Source organism: Nycticebus coucang, chromosome 3 (genome assembly GCF_027406575.1).
Source record: "Nycticebus coucang isolate mNycCou1 chromosome 3, mNycCou1.pri, whole genome shotgun sequence".
In the NCBI taxonomy this organism is placed as follows: Eukaryota; Metazoa; Chordata; class Mammalia; order Primates; family Lorisidae; genus Nycticebus; species Nycticebus coucang.
In genome coordinates, this window is record NC_069782.1 from 113,247,685 (window position 1) to 113,270,592 (window position 22,908).

General features: G+C 33.3%; 1 protein-coding gene across 1 annotated transcript in view; it reads left to right on the forward strand.

The window, feature by feature from the left end:
* The window catches only part of LOC128581091 (protocadherin-15-like), a 724,065-nt gene that overhangs the window by 492,762 nt on the left and 208,395 nt on the right, over nt 1-22,908 (forward strand). Inside the window, exons 17-19 of the mRNA XM_053583500.1 lie at nt 3,043-3,122; nt 12,066-12,159; nt 22,586-22,714. Of these exons, the coding sequence (XP_053439475.1) occupies nt 3,043-3,122; nt 12,066-12,159; nt 22,586-22,714 (303 nt within the window). The remainder of the gene's footprint in view (nt 1-3,042; nt 3,123-12,065; nt 12,160-22,585; nt 22,715-22,908) is intronic.

Genomic DNA, 22,908 nt, shown 5'->3' on the forward strand with positions numbered 1-22,908 from the left:
AAAATTTTAACATTCTTCCTGACAGAAACTGTGCAGGTATTTTGAGATAATTGGTTAGACTCATACGTAGAAAAATGTTTAAAAATGATAGTAGGAACATATTTAGACCACATATTCACATGTAATCAATCCTAATTCTTGAAGAGTCAATGTTTCAGTTGATATTTTTGTTTATTCCATTTAGGCAGTATATCTTGCCTTTGGCAAATAGAGAAAAATGTTTATACAGGTGCTCACACATGTGATGGATAGCTTTCAAAACTCTGATAGAGCACCATTCCCCCTTGCTTTTTTGACTGAAAAAATTATGAATTCTTCCTAAATACTATGCCATTCAATATAGTTCCTCATGTTGTGGTAACCTCCAACCAATGAAAATAATTTTGTGGTTGGGGGGTCACCACAACATGAGGAACTGTATTAAAGCGTCATGGCATTAAGAAGGTTGAGAACCACTGCATTAGATGATCTAACATTAATCTGGGTTTTAAAGTTGGGTTTAAAATTGTTTTCACAAAGCTATCTAGTTTTAGAATGTGTTTCTTCTGACTTTCATGAAAACAAAAGATTATAAATTGTCTCCCAAGAAAAAAATAAAAACAACCACCCCTACCAATGAAGACATGAAAATAACTTAATAATATCTAAGCATACCACAGGGAAAATTGCTGACTGAAAGAGCAAAACAGAAAAAGGTTGGCGTAAGTCTTTCTAGTGATAAAATGTGGTCTCTAGATTCAGTGTAATTCTGTGTTTCTTCAAAAAGAAAGCTGAGTATCACTATTTGTAGTTTTACTTTAAATTCTTTGCTAATTCTTGTTAAGCAAAGAACAGAAAACAAGGTGAAATGTTAAGCATCTACTATCAACCTGTTGTGTGTATTTTTACAAATTCTTTTGTTTCTCATTCTCTACTTTTGGTTTATGATTAACTTAACGAAATTTAAAATTTTAGATTTTTTACTTAAATAGAAATGTTTTAATAACGTTTTCCCCATTGTAATTTACTGGTTTTATTTCATCTTGTCTTAGTGTGGGTATCTATGTGTGGGCCGAGGTGAGAAAATGTATTAGACTTTACCCCAAAGAGATAAAGCTTTAGTCTTGGGGGGGGGGAAGCCATTTTGTTTGTTTAATTAAAAGTGGACAGTAATAAGAACACAAAGGAAGAAGCAGGATGGTGAGTAAAATGGCTTTTACTATAATTCATGAGGAAGCTGATATCAGGGAGGAACTCAGACGCATCCAGATACCGTGAATATCTTTGATCCAGTGGCGTTTGCTGCTGGGTGGCATTGGAGCCTGAGAATGAGCAAAGTCATGGAATGAGGCCTGAGAAAGAGGGAGGACGGAGTTGTGGCTATTTACTGAGATGATGGGGCAGTGAAAACAACACATTGTTATTTATATTTCTTTTTTGAAGTAGGCCAGGGTAGGGGAGAGATCAAGATGTGGGGATTTGAACACTTTTACATGGGAGGATTATTATCCATCAAATTGGAGATTCAAGAAAGGTATATGTCTGAAATTCAGAGGAGAGGGCCCATCTAGAGCTGTGAGAGTCTTCAGCACATGCATAGTATTTAATTTAAAGCTGCTCTATTATACATGACAAAGTCAGAGAAGTTCAAGGACCAACCTTTAGAACAATCCGGTATAAAATAAATCTATGCATGAGGAGAATCAGCAAAGGAAAATGAGAAAATGTAGTTAGGAATATGGAGATTAAAAGCAGAATGTGGTGTCCTAGCAGCCATGCAAGGGAAGTATTTCACAGTTTAACCCTGCAAAACATTTTTTTACAGAACGTGGCACATAGTAATATTCTGTAGTTTATTACCAACTGAATTATTACATTGGGTAGCCCCTCCACTCTTAGATTTATGTATTCCTGTAAAGGCATCTAGCCATCAATCCACTGAGGTGGCTTAGAAAGACGTTTCATGACCAGGGCTGTATAATCTGTGTCAAAGCCATCTGATCTCTCATTAGAAGTAGCACCCCCTGGCCTGTCTTGACGTGAAATTTCACAACCAGGCTCTCATAACTGCAACAGTTAGTGTCTAATAACTGAAAGGAACCCATTCAAATATCCTGTTTTAGATCATGCCAAATCCAGGGAAGTTCCTGGTAGGGGGGAAACTGATGTTTCTGCTAGACCTGTAACCTACAAATACTATTGACCCAACCTTCCACAGTCACGGAAAGGCGGCTTTCTCTCACGTTCTTTATATAACATCCAGGTTTCTTTCTTTATCCTTGTCTCTCACAAAATGGTTTAATGTCTCTAGTTGGAAAAAGAAATTATTGGATGTTTTTGGATGTCAAACCCCAGACTCTAGGGCCACCAAGGAGGGCATATATCTTTATTTTGGACAAGAGCAATCCAGAATTCAAACTCAGAAGCTGTCGGTTTTGTCTTCTTTGACATAGGTGAGGGAGGGAAAAATAACTACCAACCACAACGAAAAAAGATAAAGATTTACTGAAAAATTGTAGTAGATATTAGTTTGTGTGCCTTGATATACATTATTTCAATTAAACCTCTCAGCATTTTCTAACATTTGAATTGTTACAGTGGAAATGGGGTCTGATTTTGAACTCTGGCTTTCTGGATCTAGATTCAATATTCTTTACCAGAAAGTTTTACTGCCTTGAATAATTACTTGGATATGCTTGAAAAAAAATTCATTAACTTTTTTTTTGACCCTGTAAACATCTGTCTAGAGCTTGACCTATTTGTTTCAATTATAGAGACAGACTCAGATAAAGGTTAAATAAATTAAATTAAAGAAAATTAATTAATTAAATGAGTAAACCTTGGAAAATCATTACTGCATTTCTTTATCAGTATGTGCACATTCAGAAGTGGTGGGATCAGATACAACATTTTGTATTTTTCATCTTGTCATTAATATGTGCTTTATTCCTCAAAACTATCGAGAATAGAGTATGTTATCACTTTCAGGCTTCTCTATTACTTTGTCCAGAATAAAAAGCCTTATCAATTACTTGATAATTGAATTATGTTTTCTCTCTGAAGGCAAGTGACCGAGAGGGGGACCCAGTAAGATACGCCATTGAGAATGGAGATCCTCAGGGAGTTTTTAATCTTTCGGAAACGTAAGTGAAAAATTATTTCTAATTTGACTGTTTTCCTTTTTAAAAAACTTAAACAACATACTGCTCGAAAGAAAACAGTCTTCTAATCATAGGCTTTCAGCTGTTTGTAGTTTTGTTTTACTTTTTTCTTCTTTGAATATTAATGAGAGCTAGGAGGATAATTCTGAACCCAGAAATCTTACCCAAAAGACTGTTTATTTTTAACATTTTTACCAGGTAAAAGCCACTGAGGTGGAAACATTTCATTTCAAGGCACAGCCTAGGATTACTTAGATCCTTTTTAAAGTTGTCAGCTACTCATAATGACGATGACATTTCTATAAAAGATAAGTTAGCATCAAACTGTTTATTCAAAGGGAATTTTGTAGGCAAGGTCTGTTGTGAATACATTGAAGATGCCTCTAAAGTCCATATTTTACTTTCTGATTACTGTGGGTATATTCTAAAAAGGTAAAATTAAAAAAGAAATGCATGCCTGTAGTAAACCATTTTTAGGTCTAGATGAACATCATTGGACTTACCTCCCCTGAACACACCTGAGACAATGTTTATCATAATATTGAAAGAATGGCAGGAAAAGAAGGCATGTAGATCTCCAGGGAGAGCTTTTGTTTCCCCTCCTCAAGGGTAAGGCTCTGTTCTGTGTCACATGTGACTAGTAGATAAGGAACTACGCCTCCTTCCTCTCTGATATTTTCTGTGTGATTATGAGTGACTTTACTTTATGAAATAATGAAAGTGGAAACCTAGATCATTATTATAAAGTGAAAATATTGATAGGTAAGCAAGCCACTGGTTCACTCTCAGGAACACGTGGTACATACTACCAAATCAAAAGCTCCATGTGGGAGCCAAATTGCCTTCTGAGGAACATCTGCAATTTTACATCAACTAGGATTTTGCAACCATGTGTTAATAATCTGCAGAAGACCTTAGACAAGCACAGTTATTTCCCAGATTTTTACATTTCATAGATGAATAAACTTCTATTTAAAAAATGGAAAGGCTTAGTTATTTTCAATTTTCCCCATCAAGATGTCAAAATCATAAATTAGCTACTATTAATAATAACCATTACTATAGTCCCAGCTGCTCGGGAGGCTGAGGCAAGAGCATCGCGTAAGCCCAAGAGCTGGAGGTTGCTGTGAGCTGTGTGACGCCACGGCACTCTACCAAGGGCAGTAAAGTGAGACTCTGTCTCTACAAAAAAAAAAATAATAATAACCATTAAAGAAACCCCAAATCTTTTAAAAGAGAAACTTTAAGTGAGACTGTGTAGTACCGAGATAAGAATGGACATACAGATTGCTGGAATAGACTTCAAAAGCTGTAAATAACTCTATCATTTATATTCAATTTTCTAAAAAGGAATCAAGATAAAAAATCAGGAATGAATTTTCTTTTCAATGAATGAAGCTAGGACAACATGCAAAAGAATGAAGTTGGATCTCTATCTCACATAATTCTCAAAAATGAACTCTAAGTACATCATAGACTTAAAATATAGAACTAGGTCTTCATTGTATGGGTTAGGCAATTTTCTTTAAGTAGGGTACAAAATGTATGCATGATTAATAAAAAGACTGACAACTTGGACTATTGGACTTCATCAATTTTTTTCAAAAATGTTCCAAGGGTCACTGTCATTAAAGTCCAAGACAATCCACACACTGAGGGAAAATGTTTTAAAATAATAATGACGTATCGATAATGTGTATCAAGAGTACACAAAGAACTATTACACCTCAAAAATAAAAAGAGAAATACCCTCATGAAAACAGGCAAAAGAATTAAATATATATTTATTCTAAAAAGATATCTGAGTGGCCAATAAAGACATTGAAATGTGCTAATGATAACTAATTATTTGGAAAATGCAAATTAAAACTATAAACAGACATCATTTCATGCTCATTAGAATAGCATTAAAGAAAAACAAAGGCTGTAAAAGAATGTAGATATATCATAATCCTCATATCTTTCTGGTGGGAATGTAAAATGTATGCTTCGCACAGCTGTGTGGCATTTTCTTCGAATTTTAAACCTAGAATTACCACATAACTCAGCATTTCTGCTCATATCTACTCAATAAAAGTAAAGACATACATCTACATAATAACTGGAACAAAAGTGTTTATAAAGGAATGCTAAATAATGTCAAAAAGTGGAAATGACTCAATATCCATCTGCAGATGAATTAATAACCAAATGTTGCATATCTATATAATGAGATTTTATTCATCAATATAAGAGAATGAAGTACTGAAAGATACAATGGTATGGATGAACCTTGACAACATTATGCTAAGTGAATAAGTCAGTCATAGAAGAGGGCATATTGTATGATTCCATGTATGAAATGTCCATAAAAGCAAATCTACAGAGGCCAACAGTAGACTCGTGCTTGCAGAGAGTGATGGGAGAGAATCGGAAATGACTGCTAATGGATATGTGCTGGAAATGTTCTAAAATTGATTGTGGTGGTGAACGAATAACTCTATGAATGTACTAAAACTCATTGACTTATACTTTAAATGGATGGGTTTTACAGTATCTGAATTACATGTAAGAAAAAGATAAGATTGAAGCTTTCACCAGCTTGGGTAAGCAGGAAGCCCAGCCCTCTCTCTCTCTCTTAAGGATTCCCATTTCTGACATTTTATGTTTTTCTCTTGATGCCGAAGGCTTTTCCAGCTGCTGGTTGTGAAATTTAATGAGCCACCAATTTTATCAAAGAAATTCTCTGCTTGGATTGCCTTTCTGTTTCTCTGATATTGCTCTTATCTCTACCTTCGAAATGAAAAAAAAAAAAATTAGGTGGGTCAGATGTTCTTCAAATGTAAAAGATGTCAATGAAAAATACTTTTAGTCCAAATTGACCACAGTTTTTATATTACATGTCTTAGGTCAACTTGGACACTCTCACCTTCAGATGCAAGTTATTTATAGGAAAGCTAGAGCAGGTTAGATGCCTATGATGGTTGCATGATTGTCCAGTATTCTGAGCCTCTTGACTTCTGTTTATTTCAGTGACCATATTCCTGTTGCTTCCATTGGCATTTACAAGCTAGCCTAGAGCAACAGGAAGACATTTCAATGCATTTGAAATAGGAAAAAATACATGACATTTCTTTTTTTAAAAATTTATTTTTATTTATTTATTTGATTGCATTTTGGCCAGGGCCAGGTTTGAACCCACCACCCTCAGCATATGGGGCTGGCACCCTACTCACTGAGCCACAGGCGCCACCCATGACATTTCTACTGTTACCCTTTGGAGACATCTGAAATTCTTATGCAAAATTTGTACCACCAATTCTCTATAACATTTGAGGATCAAAATATTTCAGATGCTCTCTCAAAATATAATAGAAAATGATCTTCTACCATATCAGATACTTCAATACATAAAAATATTATTTTGGTTATATTTATACCTTAAAACAAATAAAAAATACACAACTATTGTTTAACTACTACACTATTTTATGCTGTGATGCAAATTTTAGCAATAAACATCATTATGCTATTACTACTTTACTTTCTTTGACTGAAATAAAAATGGCCAAAATATTCCTATGGGCTCAGTGCCCATAGCTCAGTGAGTAGGACACTGGCCACATACCCCAAGGCTGGTGGGTTCAAGCCCTGCCTCGGCCTGCTAAACAACAAGGACAACTGCAACCAAAAAATAGCTGGGCATTGTAGCGGTGCCTGTAGTCCCAACTACTTGGAAGGCTGAGGCAAGAGAATCACTTAAGCCCAGGCAAGAGAATCGCTTAAGCCCAAGAGTTTGAGGTTGCTTTGAGCTGTGACACCATGGCACTCTACCCAGGGCAACATAGTGAGACTCTTTCCTCACCCTCTGCCCCCCTCCAAAAAAAAAATATATATATACCTAAGATTCTTTAAAATATATTACCAATAATGAATAATTAATGTCAAGATTGAGTTACAAAGCATTGAATCATTATAAAATTTAATAAAATGCCTTAGTCACATAACCACAAAAGAGCTCATTTTGTAAAAAAAAAAAAAAAAAAAGACATTGATTTTTTTAAAAATTATTAACAGCCTTGAAAATAATTCAATTACATATATGAAATGGACATATCTATATGATTATGTAGTATAAGGAATTATTCCAATAACTTTTTAAATTTCATAATATTATGGATTGCATGTATATAGATTCTGTTATGATCCATTCAGAGTACTGAGTGTGCCCATCATCCAGATAGTGTTCATTTTAGTTAGGCATGTTTTTGCCTCCTCTCTCCTTTAGTTTCCCCTGTGCTTGATTTCCAGTGAGTTTTACTTACTTCTGTGAACATGTGCCCTCATCAGTTAGTTCCAATTTAATAGTGTGTACTTGTGGTGTTTGTTTCTCCATTCCTTAGGCATTTAACTTAGGATAATGATCTCCCAATCCATTTAAATTGTGGCAAAAAGCCTTAATCCATCCTTTTCCCTTGCTGCATAGTATTCTATTTCACATATATGCCTCATTTTATTAATCCATCCATGAATTGATAAGCATTTTTGTGGATACTTGAGTTAATTTCACATTTTTGCAATGGTGAATTGTGCTGCAGTAAACATTTGTATGCAGGTTTCTTTTTGATAACTTCTTTTCCTTTGGGTAAACACAAAGTAGTGGAATTGCTAGATCAAATGACAGGTCCACTTTTAGTTCTTTGAGAAATCTCCATACTGTTTCCTATAGAGGTTGCACTAATTTGCAGTCCCACCAAAAGTATGTGCGCATTTTTTTTTTATCTGCATCCATGCCAACAGCTATTGTTTTTAAACTTTTTAATAAAAGCCATTTCCAATGGGACAACAGCAGCATCATAATGCTGGGGACTTCAACACTCCACTGACTAAACTAGACAGATCATCCAAACAGAAAATAAATAAAGAAACACTGAAATTAAATGAAACTCTAGAACAAATAAGCCTAAGAGATGTTTAGAACATTTCACTTAAAACAGTTCTAAATATGAATTCTTCTCATCAGTACATGGGGAATATTCTCCACAGTTGATTACGAACTAGTCCACAAAACATGTCTCAATAAATTAAAAAAAAATAAACAGAATTTATACTATGTATCTTCTCAGATCACAGTGGAATAAAACTAGAAATCAACTTACAGAGAACCACTCAATTCCATACAATGTCTGGAAATTAAACACGTTGCTGCTTAATGACTATTAGGTCAATAATGAAATCAAAATGGAAACTTATTGACAAAAAGGACACAAGCTATCAAAATCTATGGGATTCAGCAAAAGCAGTCCCTAAGAGGAAAATTAATAGCCTTAACACCCTACACCAAAAAGACAGAAGGATCTCAAATCAGCAATCTAATGACATTTCTCAAGGAACTGGAGAAGAAAGAGCAAAACAAACCCAAAGTCACCAGAGAAAATAAGTAAGGTCAGAGCAGAACTAAAGGAAATGGGGATAAAAGCAAAGAATCAATGAAACAAAAAATGGTTCTTTGAAAATATAAATATAACTGATAGATCTCTTGCCAGATTTAACAGGAATAGAAAAGACCCAAATAAACTCAATCAGAAATGAAAAAAGAGATAGTACAAGTAATACCACTGAAATACAAAATATTGTCTATGAAAACTTAAAAAATCTCTATGCACACAAGCTCAAAAACATTGCAGAAATGGAAAAATATCCCTGGAAACACACAACCTCCCAAGACTCCATCAGGAAAAAAATAGAACTCCTGAACAGATCAATAACAAGTAAAAAAAACTGAAGCAGTAATAAAAGAAAAAATCTTCTAACAAAAACAATAACAAAAAAAATCCAGGACCACATGGATTAACAACCAAATTTCACCAGAACTACAAAGAAGAGCTGGTACCTATACTTCAGAATTTACTCCATAACATAGTGAAGGAGAGAATCCTCCCCAAATCATTCTTTGAAGCCAGCATCACCTTGATTCCAAAACCGGCAAAGGACACAGCAAAAAAGAAAACTCCAATAACTTTTCATAGCATCACTATTAATTGTGGTGGCAAATTATTCAACAAATATTTATTCAGAAAACACCCCCCAAATAAGTAAACATTTAAATAAGATGTAATTTCCCCTACAAATAAAATGACCACATATTTATGGTATTTACCTTGGAAGGTTGAGGAATTATAATATCTCAAACCATTATGAATTTCTGTCATTGTATCATAGCCTATGTGATCTATCACTCAAAAGCAAAATGTGAAATAAGAGACTTTTAAATTCTAGTCTCTGACTCAAATTTTATAATAAAATATTTTTGTTTGTGGTATTTTTAATTGTATGGTGACTAATTTTGATACTAAATTTAAATTTGTATTTTTAAAACAGTGTAAACTTTATGGTTACATTGAATATTAAATAATACTGTGTATAGTGAAAATTTTATGCATTTCCTTTTCTGATAGTTCAGCTCTACTTTCTTTCTTTTTATGTTTTTCAAGACAGAGTCTCACTCTGTCACCCTGGGTAGAGTGCTATTCCATCATAGCTCACAGCAACCTCAAACTTTTGGCCTCAAGTGATCCTCCTTCCTCAGCCTCCCAGGTAGCTTGGACTAAATGCACCCACCACCACACCTGCTATTTTGTTTTTTTTTTTTTTTTTTTAGTAGAGATGGGGTCCCACTCTTGCTCAGGCTGGTCTCTTATTCCTGACTCAATTAACCACCTGCCTCAGCTTCCCTGGGTGCTAGGATTACTTTCAAAATATATAATGAAATCCAACTACCTCTAATACTCTTCACTCTACCACATTTTCTCATGCTATCAACATCTTTTTCCTGAACTGCTTCCAAAACCTGACTTTCTCTATTGGTCTGAGTATGTTAATCATCAATTATTATTTATCATATAAAGCCATGTCAAAGTCCAAGCAATCAAACATTTTAAAGTACTCTCTAAGACATAAGCATTCATCAGTGGATGAATGGATGGCCCATATACACAATTGAATATTATATTGTCCTGATATCCTCTATCTAGGTGGCAAGAAGACTCCTCCTTATCAGCTGTTTCATGAAAGGATGCTCACACAGATCCTTCAACTAGTTTTTCAGCAATAAATACTAATAGACACTACTTACTCTTTCTCTCTTCCATTTACCAAATAGCTTAAAGAATCGCCTACAACGTTGGGTTACAAGGCACACATCATCTTAAGGAAAGGACTCTCTCCACTGCAATAATAACATCATAAAGAATTATATGTTGATGTGTCATAGGGCCCTAATGTGTCATATGGCCCTAATTTTTTAGCAGTTTTCTAATTTATTATGCAAGGAAAAATATAAAGGAAGAATATAAGAATATAGAGATCTTAAGCTGAGACAGAGAAGAAAACAATAACTCAATTTTTATATTTATTTTATTGAACTATGAGTAAGTTTTTAGATGTCCTATTTCTTACTTGTGAATAAATCTCAGAAGCAACAAACGTTTTACTTTTCTCATTTAATTTTATTTTAAAATGAGATTATCTGAACCATCTGCAGTAGAGAAGGCTGATCCAAACCTGATTGTTGTGAACAGACTCTGAGAATTAGTTTTCAGTTATTTGACAAAACATTTTTAAAATGTATGAGAAGCAAAGTCAGTTTTTCATAGTCATGCCATATGTTTAGAAATTTTAAAAGTTCTAAGACCATATTAAACACCATAACAAAATAAAACAAATAGAGTAACTGTGATTCTGATGCTCATTCATTAGTTTTGACTCTGTACTAAACTACCATATGTCATACAAACTTTTTAAACTCCATTGTTACAATAAGAGGACTTACCTTAAAAGGAAAGCTTTTTAATAACCAGAAACAAATTGTGTTTTAATACTTGATAAAACTTCAATGTGTTATTATATTCAGATAAATTCTCTTCTACAGGAAGCTCTTGTTAAGGCATATACAGTGTCCAATACAGTATTAAATAATAAAATCTAAGAAATAAATGTAGAATTTGTTTTAGAGAGCAGTATAACTAAGCAGATATAAAAAATAACTTACATTGGTATATAAAGTCTTCAATATCTTGAAGCATCAAATCAGTGAAAAGGTCACAGATAGCATTAGAAAAATTCTACAAGAATTTGCCAAAATGATGTTTATCTCCCACTGTACACTGCCTAAATTTTAAATGAATAACAAAATAATAAAATTATTAGTGCATCTACAAAAGATTTATTTTATACATTATAAATTGAGAGATTGAATGCAAAAAAATAGTGTTTTCTTCAAAGGAATATGAAATACACAAACTGATTTCTTGGTGGAAGACATTTATTTAAATGTGATTATATAAAACAAAAATATTACAAAGTATTTATAATCACTATAATTAAAATATATTCTAAATATTTTCTGATTTTCTACAAGGACCCTCTATTGTTTTGAAATTAGAAACAAAGAAAAAATATACTTTTATCCATAGGGTTTGTCAAAATGGAATTTAGTTGTTTTTCATTTTCATAATAGACATCTATGTGGCATGAATTTGAGGATGGTTAGCTTAGTTGTAAGCAACCATTCCTTGTCTCAAATAAATGTGAGACTGTTAAAGAATAACGAATCTTTTACTTTTGAAGTCATTGCAAGTAAGATTGATATTGTTCTTCCCAGAATAAATTAAGCACAGTTTTGTTTTGAATTTCTGTGTTTGTTTGTTTGTTTTCCTGAAAACCAGAGCATAGACACAGTTGTCTCAGTTTTGTAACTCATCATTATTGCTGAGAAACTTGACAGCCCTAAAATTTTCAATATGAATCGTAGTGTCATACATTTTTAATGCTCAAGCTGTGATTGCTGAGAGAGAAAAAAAACTATCAAAACAGTTCACTATGCTGAGTAGACTCTCCTTCTGATGTATCTCTTCTGCCTTTCTTGTTTGTTTTCTCTGTCACTAGTACGGGGATTCTAACCTTAGGGAAAGCACTGGACAGGGAAAGCACGGATCGCTACATTCTGATCATCACAGCGTCAGATGGCAGGCCGGACGGGGTGAGTACACTCCCTGGGAAAGGGATTTGAAAATGGTTTAGGGAAACAGAGCCTGTAGTGTGGGAATCTTAAAACAATTTATTACAGGCGCAAATCAATCCTTTTCACCTGGAGCAACTTATAATAACTTACAATTACTGCGAGAAATGCTCTTTTCTCCAAGGGGCATTTTTACAGATGCACCTATCCTCTGAATCTGTCTTGCAACCTAAATTGGAGAGAACACTTACTTGGGATGAGCATCGTTACCCAACTTACACAGAAGATGAAATCTGCTTTATTCTAACAATTCTCCCATTGTGTCTACCATCTTCACAGCACTATAAAATGTGTTCTGATAGTTTGATATGCTGGGTTCAGTTTCATTCAGTGTCACTTAGAGTGTGAGGATGTAATATAGAAAGTAGATTCTTTAATAAACACCCTTAAGTACTTAGGAAACTGATATGATTGATTCCACAGATCGTTATTGTTGTTGTTATTATTATTATTATTATTATTAAATCATAGCTGTGTACATTAATGCGATCATGGGGCACCAGGCACTGGTTTTATAAACAGTTTGACACATTTTCATCACACTGGCTAACATAGCCTTCCTGGCATTTTCTTAGAATTGCGTTAAGACATTTATATTCTACATTTACTAAATTTCACATGTACCCTTGTAAGATGTACCACAGGTGTAATCCCACCAGTCACCCTCCCTCTGCCCATTCTCCCCCTCCCTCCCATCCCTCTTGATTCCACAGATCTTTGTAAGTAGCACTCAGAACCTTGAGGAATCCTTGATGATCAAAGTAGTATAAATGGGTCCATAATGCTAGAGAAGATAAACTCTATTTCCCTGGACCTAAAAATCAGTTTTAAAAAATAAATACATTGTTAATCATTCTGAAATGTTTTAAAGTCACTTGTCTATATTCTTTGAACTATCCTGTTCACGACCACCACCAAATTGAATTCAAAGCATTGTAATGTAACAATTGTTAGTAATTATTTTTTCACCATTTCTGTGCCATGAGTTAGTTTAGTTCAGTTTCATTTTATTTTTGTTTTTGTCTTTAGTGGAATGATTTTGCGCCACCTCAGTGCTGCTGTCAAGAAATAATTCCAAAACCAGTATAGATGTGTTATATAAGCAAGACCCACCTGATATAAATTGCAATGTACCTTCCAATTTACTTGAAATAACTTCCCTGTATAATTTCAACTTTACTTGAAATAACTTCCCTATATAGTCAATATGTTGGCTAATGCTGCCCTCCTCATGTTTATTTGTGAAGGATTTTTGAGTAAATTTTACTATGACATTAAATAAAATGGATGCCTGAATAGTTTTGTCGTATTAATTGAAAGTGACACCGATAGATAGAAATAGTTAAATTTGGTAATTGCAGTCTGCCCATAATAAGCTATGTGACATTTTTCAGACATTGGATAAAGAATGATATGTAGAGAATAAAATATACAGACAAATTTTAGAAAATAACGAGGCTAATAGAAAGTAGTTAGATAATAGAAAAGCGAAGAAAAATAAAACCTAAGATTAATTTTTAATTAATGCAATGTCCTTGATTATTATAGTGTGCCTGTGTTAGATGTAGGCGAAGAAGTCAGTGAGAGTCTCTAGAGGAAATAATTGAAGAACTTGACTTATGATGAAAGTTTAATGGGAAACTTGGCCAGGCAATAACTGAGGATGAATATTCTAAAGAGGAAGAGGAATATTTATTTCAAAAAATAATTTAAAAAAATCATTTTTTAAATAATTTGCTAATTATTTATTTAGCATAGAGTAAGAGGTATTATTAGAACAAAGTGAAATTAAAAAGGAGCATTTAGATCAACCAATAGGACAGAAAATAAGAAAGGAAAGATAATACATAGGTTTGTAATGTGTCACATTATAAATCAAAAACTAATAGCAGTAATTTTGGCTGGGACATTTTAAGTCTACCTATAAAAACAAAATGTCTTAGTCAAAAGCACAGATGGAAAATAAATGGTATATTTAGATATCTGGCATAGTCATCATCTAGTAATTGTAGTTTTGCCCATTCAAAAACAATATACATTCAGGGTTAAAATTAGTGGTTCTGCCCTCTTTTAGGCATTTTTCAGTAATTTACCTGTGTAATTTAATTCTCATTGGCCAGGTCACTCAGCATTTCTTGTTCCTATTGTCTTATTCTTATAATCAATCAGGTCTCATTCAGCTTTTAAATTATAATCTATTTGAGTAAATTTTATTTTATGTTCTAAAATTTATATTGGAAATATCAGTAGAGAACAAAATACTTAGATTGTAAGCATGCAAATGTTTTCTTCACGTAATTTCATCATTTATATAGTTTTAGGGACATATTTATATGTGGGCATAGACAGTGGGTTCCAAAAGAAAGTGACTGCATAAAAATAGGATTCCATCATCTTAATAACATCTTCTTATTTATTTATTTATTTATTTATTTATTTATTTATTTATTTATTTATTTTGAGACAGGATCTCACTCTGTTGCCCAGGTTAGAGTGCTGTTGGCATCAGCTTAGTTCACAGCACCCTCAAATTCCTGGGTTCAAGCACTCATCTTGCCTCAGCCTCCAAAGTCATTGGGACAATAGGCGCTGACCACAATGTCCTGCTAATTTTTCTATTTTTTTAGTACAGACAGGATCTCACTCTAGCACTGGATAGTTTCAAACACCTGAGCTCAAATAATCTTCCCACCTTGGCCTCCCAGAGTGCTAGGCTTACAGATGTGAGCCACCGCATCCATCCCAGCCCTGATAACACTTGTTTGTCTAAATCTTTAAACTTAAGTCATTTGTAAGAATTACAATAAAATAGACTTTTTACCTTTAATAATTATGGGTTTTGAGAAGTATTCTTAATAAACACAGACCACAGATGGATGGAATTTGTTTAAATAAAAATTATTACTGGCACTGGCTGTTAATTTGAAGAAACTGCCAGCAAAAATGTAAAAATGTCATGAAAAGCCACCAAAATGGGCCCGGCGGGGAAGAGAACTCACATTCAATTGGTCATTGTTCATTTTTTGTAGACAATATTGAAGAAATAAAGTTTGATTATATTTTTCCTTCACTAAATTTTATTAATAATATATAAAATATCTATATGTTGTTGTAAATGATTATTTCTTTAGTTATCATAAGTACAGATTTTTTTTTTATATTTTAGTAGTTATTCATATCCAAGGCAAGACAATAATGCTTGCTTTTTACCACTTCTGTTAAAAATTGTACCAGATATCATTGCCAGAGCAATTAGTCAAGAAAAAAAGAAACAAAAGACATCAAATTTGGGAAGGAAGAAGAAAAATTATCTCTGCTTAGAGATGATATGATGTTATAGAAAGAGAACCCTATAGATGCCTTACACATACACACACACAAACATTAGCTAATAAACAGATACAAAAATCAACATACATAATTCATTTGCATTTCTATGTACTAGAGATAATCAATCCAAAACTAAAATTAAGAAAGCAATTCTATTTACAATAGCATCAAAAAGAATAAAATAATCAAGAATTAAGACAATCAAGTAAACCCAAGACTTGTGTAGCGAAAACTACAAATCATTCTGGTAAGAAATTAAACAAGACATAAGTAGATCACAAGGCATCCCATGCTTATAGATTGGAATACTTATAATAGTATTAAAATGGCAATTCTCCCACAAGCAATCTACAGACTTAATACAATTCCTATCAAATCACAATGATAACTTTTACAGAAATAGAAAAATCTTGAAATTTATATGACATCATTAGGTACACCAAATAGCCAAAACAAAAAAATAATTAAAAAGCTGAAGAGCTCATACTTCCCAATTTCAAAATTACTACAAAGCTACAGTAATCCAAAGAGAGTGGTATTGGCATAAAGGCAGAGTTAGAGACCAATCAATGCCAAATAATAGAGGATTGAAAAACTTTACTCCTTTGCTCCAGTGATTTTCAAGGTAGCTTCCATCACCTTCAATGAGGAATACACAGTATTTTTGAAAAATGTTGGTGGGAAAACTAGACAACCTCATTGCAAAAGAATGAGGGTGGACCCATACCTTACATCATACACAGAAATTACCTCCACAGTGATCCAAAACCTAAATTTAAAACTTAAAGCTATAAAAATCACAGGGAAAAACAGAATGAATTTTCAAGACATTGAACTGGCAATGACTTCTTGGATATGATTCCAGAGGAGCAGGAAACAAAAGAATAAAAATAAATCAAATTGGACGTCATGAGAGTTGTTTTTTCTTTTTTTAATGGGGCATCAAACACAATAAAAATGCAACTCATGAAATGGGAAAAAATATTTTCAAATTGTATGTGTTAAGGGGTTAATAGCTAAAATATACAGAGAACTTCTTTTTTTTTTAAAGAGACAGACTCTCACTTTGTGGCCCTTGGTAGAGTGCTGTGGTGTCACAACTCACAGCAACCTCCATCTCTTGGGCTTAGGCAATTCTCTTGCCTCAGCCTCCCAAGTAGCTGGGACTACAGGCATCTGCCAAGAGAACTTCTTAAAATTAATAATAAAATGCTGATTTAGAAATGAGCAAAATATTTCAATAGACTTTTTGTCCGAAGAAGGTATACAAATGCCCAGTAAACATATTAAAAGATACTCAGCATCACAACACATTAAGGAAATGTAAATCAAGGCCATAATAAAGTACCACCTCACATCCAGTAAATCCAGTGAGGTAGCTATTATAAAAAACATACCACCATCAAGAGCAACAACAACAGCAAAAGAACAGAACAAACCAAAATAGACCAAAAAAAAGGTAAATAAAGGGTTGGTGAGGATGTGGAAAAACTGGGCCCCTGGCACACTGTTATTAACAATATAAAATGGCACAGATACTGTGAAAAATTGTTTGTCATTTTCTCAAAAATTAAAAATAGAATTACCTATGACCGCCAATTATACTTCTGAATATATATCCAAAAGATTGGAAACATTGTATTTCCATGTTTACAGCCCCCTTTTTCACTATAGCTAAAATGTGAAAGCAGCCTGTCTATCCACAGATGAATGAATAACAAAATGCAGTACATACATGCAATAAAATACTGTATGATTCCACTTATTAGAAGTACTGGAATAGTGAAAATCACAGGGATGGGAAACAGAATAGTGGATTGCCAGGGGATAGGGACGAGAGAAGGGGGAGTTGTCTACTGGATATCCTTAAGTCTATTATAGAGTTTCAGTTTTGTTAGATGAAGAGTTCTGGAGATAGATTGTGATGATGGTTATACAAAAATATGAACGTGCTTATTATTACTGAACTTTACATTTAAAAATTAAGATGGAAGGAGAAAAAAATCCAGAGGTGTACAGTGAAGGGATAGTGCAGGGGCTCTCAACAATGACTTTGAAGATGACTGGGGGGGGGGGTAGTAGGGTGATGCCTGTGGCTCAGTGGGTAGGGTGCCAGCCCCGTATACTGAGGGTGGTGGGTTCAAACCCTGTCCTGGCCAATAGCTGGGCGTTGTGGCCAGTGCCTGTAATCCCAGCTACTTGGGAAGCTGAGGCAAGAGAATCACCTAAGCCCAGATGCCTGGGGGATATTTTTGGCTCTGTCATTTTTAGTGTGTTTATATTCATCCCATTTTTTTTTTTAAACCTAATGGTTTCAAAAGGGCTTCTGCAACTTTAGGCATTTGCTCTTCATCATAGTGGAGCAAAATATAAAGGCAAAGGCGAATGCTGAAGGAGTCTGACCCTCCCTTTTTTAAATAAAGAATCAAAATTATTTTTAGAAGTTTCGCTTAGCATAATTCCTCATATTACCTGTAAATAACCACACAAAGGTGAAAGATAATTAATATTTAAAGATTATATATGCAAGGAAATATATACATATATATGCAAATAGTGATCAGAATTTTTTTTTTAATTTAAAATGTGAAGATCTGAAGCACAGATCTTTCTGACCAGATTCAATGTGTTTGGCAATAATGTTTGCCTTTTTAATAGATATGATAGGTAACTTGATTCTGTCATGGTTTTGATCCCTGTAAAATTCTCTTGAATTATTGATTATGATTTTCTTACAACTTGTAATGTTTTCTTACAACTTTAGATTACCAGTAAGCTTAGCATCTTTGTTTTGGCCTTGAAGTAATATTATTTCCTGAATTTCTTTTAGACATAGTGATATAAATAAACAATTAACCTTTAAAAGTTGAGCATTTAACATTATAATCAAAATTTAGCAAACATTATCAAAAGCAAAAATACATACATAAGATAATGTATGAAGTTCAAATAACTTTGAATTTCAATATAGCTGGTTTAATAAGATTTTAGAACAAAAACAGATGATTATAGAATAAAGTATATATTTTAATGTTTAATATATAAATTTTATAATATATGTAACTTTTTTAAAGTTTATATTTAAATATACATACTATATTATGTATTATATATAACATATTATAGTACATAAGCAAAATTTCCTGAATGAATACATTTGAACCTGTTAATTATTTTCTACCTATAAACCCAGTTCCAAATTTCCAAATTTAAAAATAGCTTGAAAGGATCAGCAAAGTCCACAATATAAAATACAGAAAGGTTGATATATGTTGATGTAAAATACTGATAATTAAGGTATATTTTCATGAATTTAAAAATTATTCGTATAGATTAATATACATGGTTTTCCTTGAGTATGACTTTACAGGTTACATTTTTTATGGTATATTAGCATCCTTATTTCAAGACCTTATTAGTTTATAAAAATAAATGTATATTTAAATTGTTTGCTACAACAGAAATATCTACATGCATTTTTGAGAATGGAATATGTATTTTGAGAAGTCATCTATGATTTAAAGCAAAATAAAATCTATGATATACTTAATAAAAGTAATTACCATAAAAAGGATAAATTATGGTATTTAGTAATAAATTGCAAGAGTTTCCAGCTACTGGAATTTCAAATAAATTCCCTTGATAGAAAATAGGTAACTTTTGGTTTATTAGGTTTATTAATTTAATAACTTTTAAATTTAATTAGCATAAATAAATTGACTTTTTAAAATTGTTATGAAAATGTTAGCTGACACATAGTCCTATTCTTTTGTTTTAATTAAAATAGCTGATGTTCATTTACTAGTATTTAAACTTAAACAACTAAAGAATATTACCTAAATAAGCAACAAATACCAAAGCATATTGCTGCCATCTTTCTGAATTAATCTAAAATCAATTTACGTGAAGGTGGAGCATGGTGACTCATACCTGTAATCCTAACACTCTGGGAGGCCAATGCAGGATTCCTTGAGCTCAGGCCAGCCTGAGCAGAGTGAGACCCTGTCTCTACAAAAATAGACAAATTAGTTGGTGTTGTGGTGAGCACCTGTAGACCCAGCTACTCCAAAGGCTGAGGCAGGAGTTTGAGGTTGCTGTAAGCTACAGTGAGGCCAGGGCACTCCAACCTGGGCAACAGAGTGAAAATTCTGTCTCCTACCCAAAACAAACAAGCAAAAATATATGCATGTTAAAATTGCATGCTTATGTTTTATAGATAGCCAATCTATAATTATTTCTATTGATTCAAAACTGTAGATTCAACAGACTTAATTTTTATTGATTACCTAGTGCTTCTGATGCAAGTGGTCTGTGGATAAGTTTTCAAGAAATATATAAGCTAGAAATTATTCTAGGTATGGTTTTGACCTCATATTCTACCAGAGACATGGATTTTTTTTTTTTCACTTTATCTAAACTTCATTACGAAATGAAGAGAGATGCTCACATGTTCCATGAATATCAGCTCCTGTCTCCACACAGTGGTGGGCTTGTGAGTTGACTTAGTGATACAGTGCTGCTCTGGGTTACACCCCTACAGGTCACAGCGTTTAACTGAGCACTCTGAAAACATTCATTTCCATTGTATGCATAATGGGAATTTTAAGGATAGGATGACAAAATATTACAATGGATTGACAGAGAAACAGATACACTGGCATGAAGGGGGTCAGAAGCAAACCCAGCAAACTCCAGGATGGTTACTCTTAGATTTTGGCTCCAGGCTGTCAATTTTAATGTCTTGTTCAACCTCAGGCAAATTGGAAACTACGATAACTGCAAACATCTATCTTCTTACTGGTTTCAACTTGAATGAAAATTTTAATTAAATCAAAATTTAAAAAACACTTCCTGTGATGAAGGCATGATAGCCTTCTTGGAGAATATTTTGAACATATATATAAAAATCACAATGGGAAGATACAGTCATCTGAATTCCATCTAGTTAAATAGTATTTGAATGTCTTTATAAGTATTTAGATATACTTATAATACATACCTGTATATATTTTCCATGCATGCATCTTTTAAATGACTTCGTGAAAACATAATAATATTTACACAGAAGAGTGTGGAAACTGTAATTGCACAGCTTAATGAATTTTTACATAGTAAACAAACTACTCATAAGAAAAAACAAATTAATCAGTGCTGCAGAGGTCCCATGATTATCTCTCACTGACCCTTCCTTATCATCTTCTACGAAGTGGCCTCATTCTAACTTTTATTGCCCTATATAGAAATACTGTTTAAAAAAATTTATGTAGATGGAATCAAATACTATGTACTCTTTTGTGTCTGATTTCTTTCACTGAAGTTTATGTTCATGAAATTCATCCATGGAGATTATTTGTGGCAGTAGTTGTTACATTTTGAGTACTTTATATAATTCCATTGAATGCATAGAACACAATCTATAGAACCATCTGTTCTGAATAGTTTGAGTTGTTTCCAGACTTTGGCTACATCATTCTGTTCTGGACATCTTTGTATATGTTTTAAATAAAAAAATTCTTTAACTTTAAATATAAAAATAGAGACAAAATCATATATTAGTATCTGTATGAATTTCAAAAGATAAGCCCACCAATATACCCAGTTCATAGACAAAGAAATGAGACAAAAATAGAGACAAAATCATATGTTAATATCTGTCTGAATTTCAAAAGATAAGCCCACCAATATACCCAAAACTCAAGAATTACTTGCTATGTCTGGTAGTTTTTCAATGATTATTGAACACTGTGTCTAAAAATATTATAGAGGATTTGGGATAAAGTTATGTTACTGAAAAGAGGATATGTGTTTCCTTCTGTTAAAATAGGGGCAGATCACCTTAATACAATCAGAGTTTGAATGCTAAGTTTATTAATAAGTCTGGGAAGGCCTATTATTGGGAAGCCCTGGTCTAGTCCCCATGCACCATTACTCAGGTAGTATATAACTTCAGTGATCCCAACACAAAGCCGGGAGGTATTTGCCAAGATTTCTTGATAGCTGGGATATCAGTTGATTACCGGACTCCTCAAGCCCCATGACTGCTGGAAACCCTCTTCAGTTTCACTCACTCTCAGATTTTCAGCTTCTCACTACAAACTCCTTACAAATTAATAGAAATTGTGTATGTATTTTTAAAACAAAGGTTGGATGATTCTCTCTTGATAGTTTCATCCTACTTTTCTCTTCTGCTTTTTATTTGCACCTTTCTAAATATTTTAATACCATAGCAAACTGGATTTCTTGCTGTCTAGGTTAGGGGTCTGTCTGTGCTCTGAGCCTTCTGTAAACCACTCCACTCTGTGACAGATCTAGATACAGCTTGTGTGCTGTACGTAGGGTTTAAATAGAGAGAGCAGTTTCCAGCTTGAGTCAAATATGAAGATGTTTCTTGATTGTGCAAAATTCGTTGACCTAATACTATTTTCAGGTTGCAGCAGGCCAGAGATCTACCTTCTAACTAGATAGCACAGACTACTGCCAAGGTTTACCAGCTTACAATTTCATAGGCTGTGTGTTTATAACATTATCATTTCATGACTACCACAAGTTCATACCCTTGGTATAGTTATAAATCTATAAACTTACTAAGGCAGTATTTTCTGGTAGCACTAACTTGTCTTAAAATGCCATTTGATGTATCATGCTATTTTATCATTTAACTAGCTTTATTTTAAAACAGTCAGAATACAAGTTATGAAAACTACAGAAAAGGTGCATTCCAAAGATAAAGAAGTGCATGTGTCTAAACAAAAGCTTCCCACTCATACAATGTGAACGAGATAAAGTAAAATCATTTCTGAGAGGAAGCCTCCAGGAATTTGACATTTTCAAGAAGATATTTACCCTTTGATATCATCATTTGCTTTTTCCATCTGTTTTTTGAGGTGCTTAAAAATTGCAAGCTTCTTTTTTTTTTTTTACTTTTTATTTATTTCTTTTTTAGGACTAGGAATAAGAATGAGACACTTTTCAGATTGTCCAATACCAGGATGACCCCTTGACTGAATACAAAATAAAAATAGATCCTCATATATTTAATTATTTTTATTCTTTTAAGACTTCCACTGCCACAGTGAATGTGGTGGTGACAGATGTCAATGACAATGCTCCGGTATTTGATCCCTATCTGCCTAGAAATCTGTCTGTGGTGGAGGAAGAAGCCAATGCCTTTGTGGGTCAAGTAAGGGTAAGTGGAATATTTATATCTATCTTAAGTACATTTAATAAAACTGCATATGTGTCTTACGTTTTAATTTTGAAAAGAGCTGCAGCTGATGTCATCTGTTAAGTGACTGTGTTGGACACTTGTCAAGATTTTATTTTTTTCACACTGTTCTCCTGTACATTTAGAATTATTAAAGATATAGATTTAAATTTTAA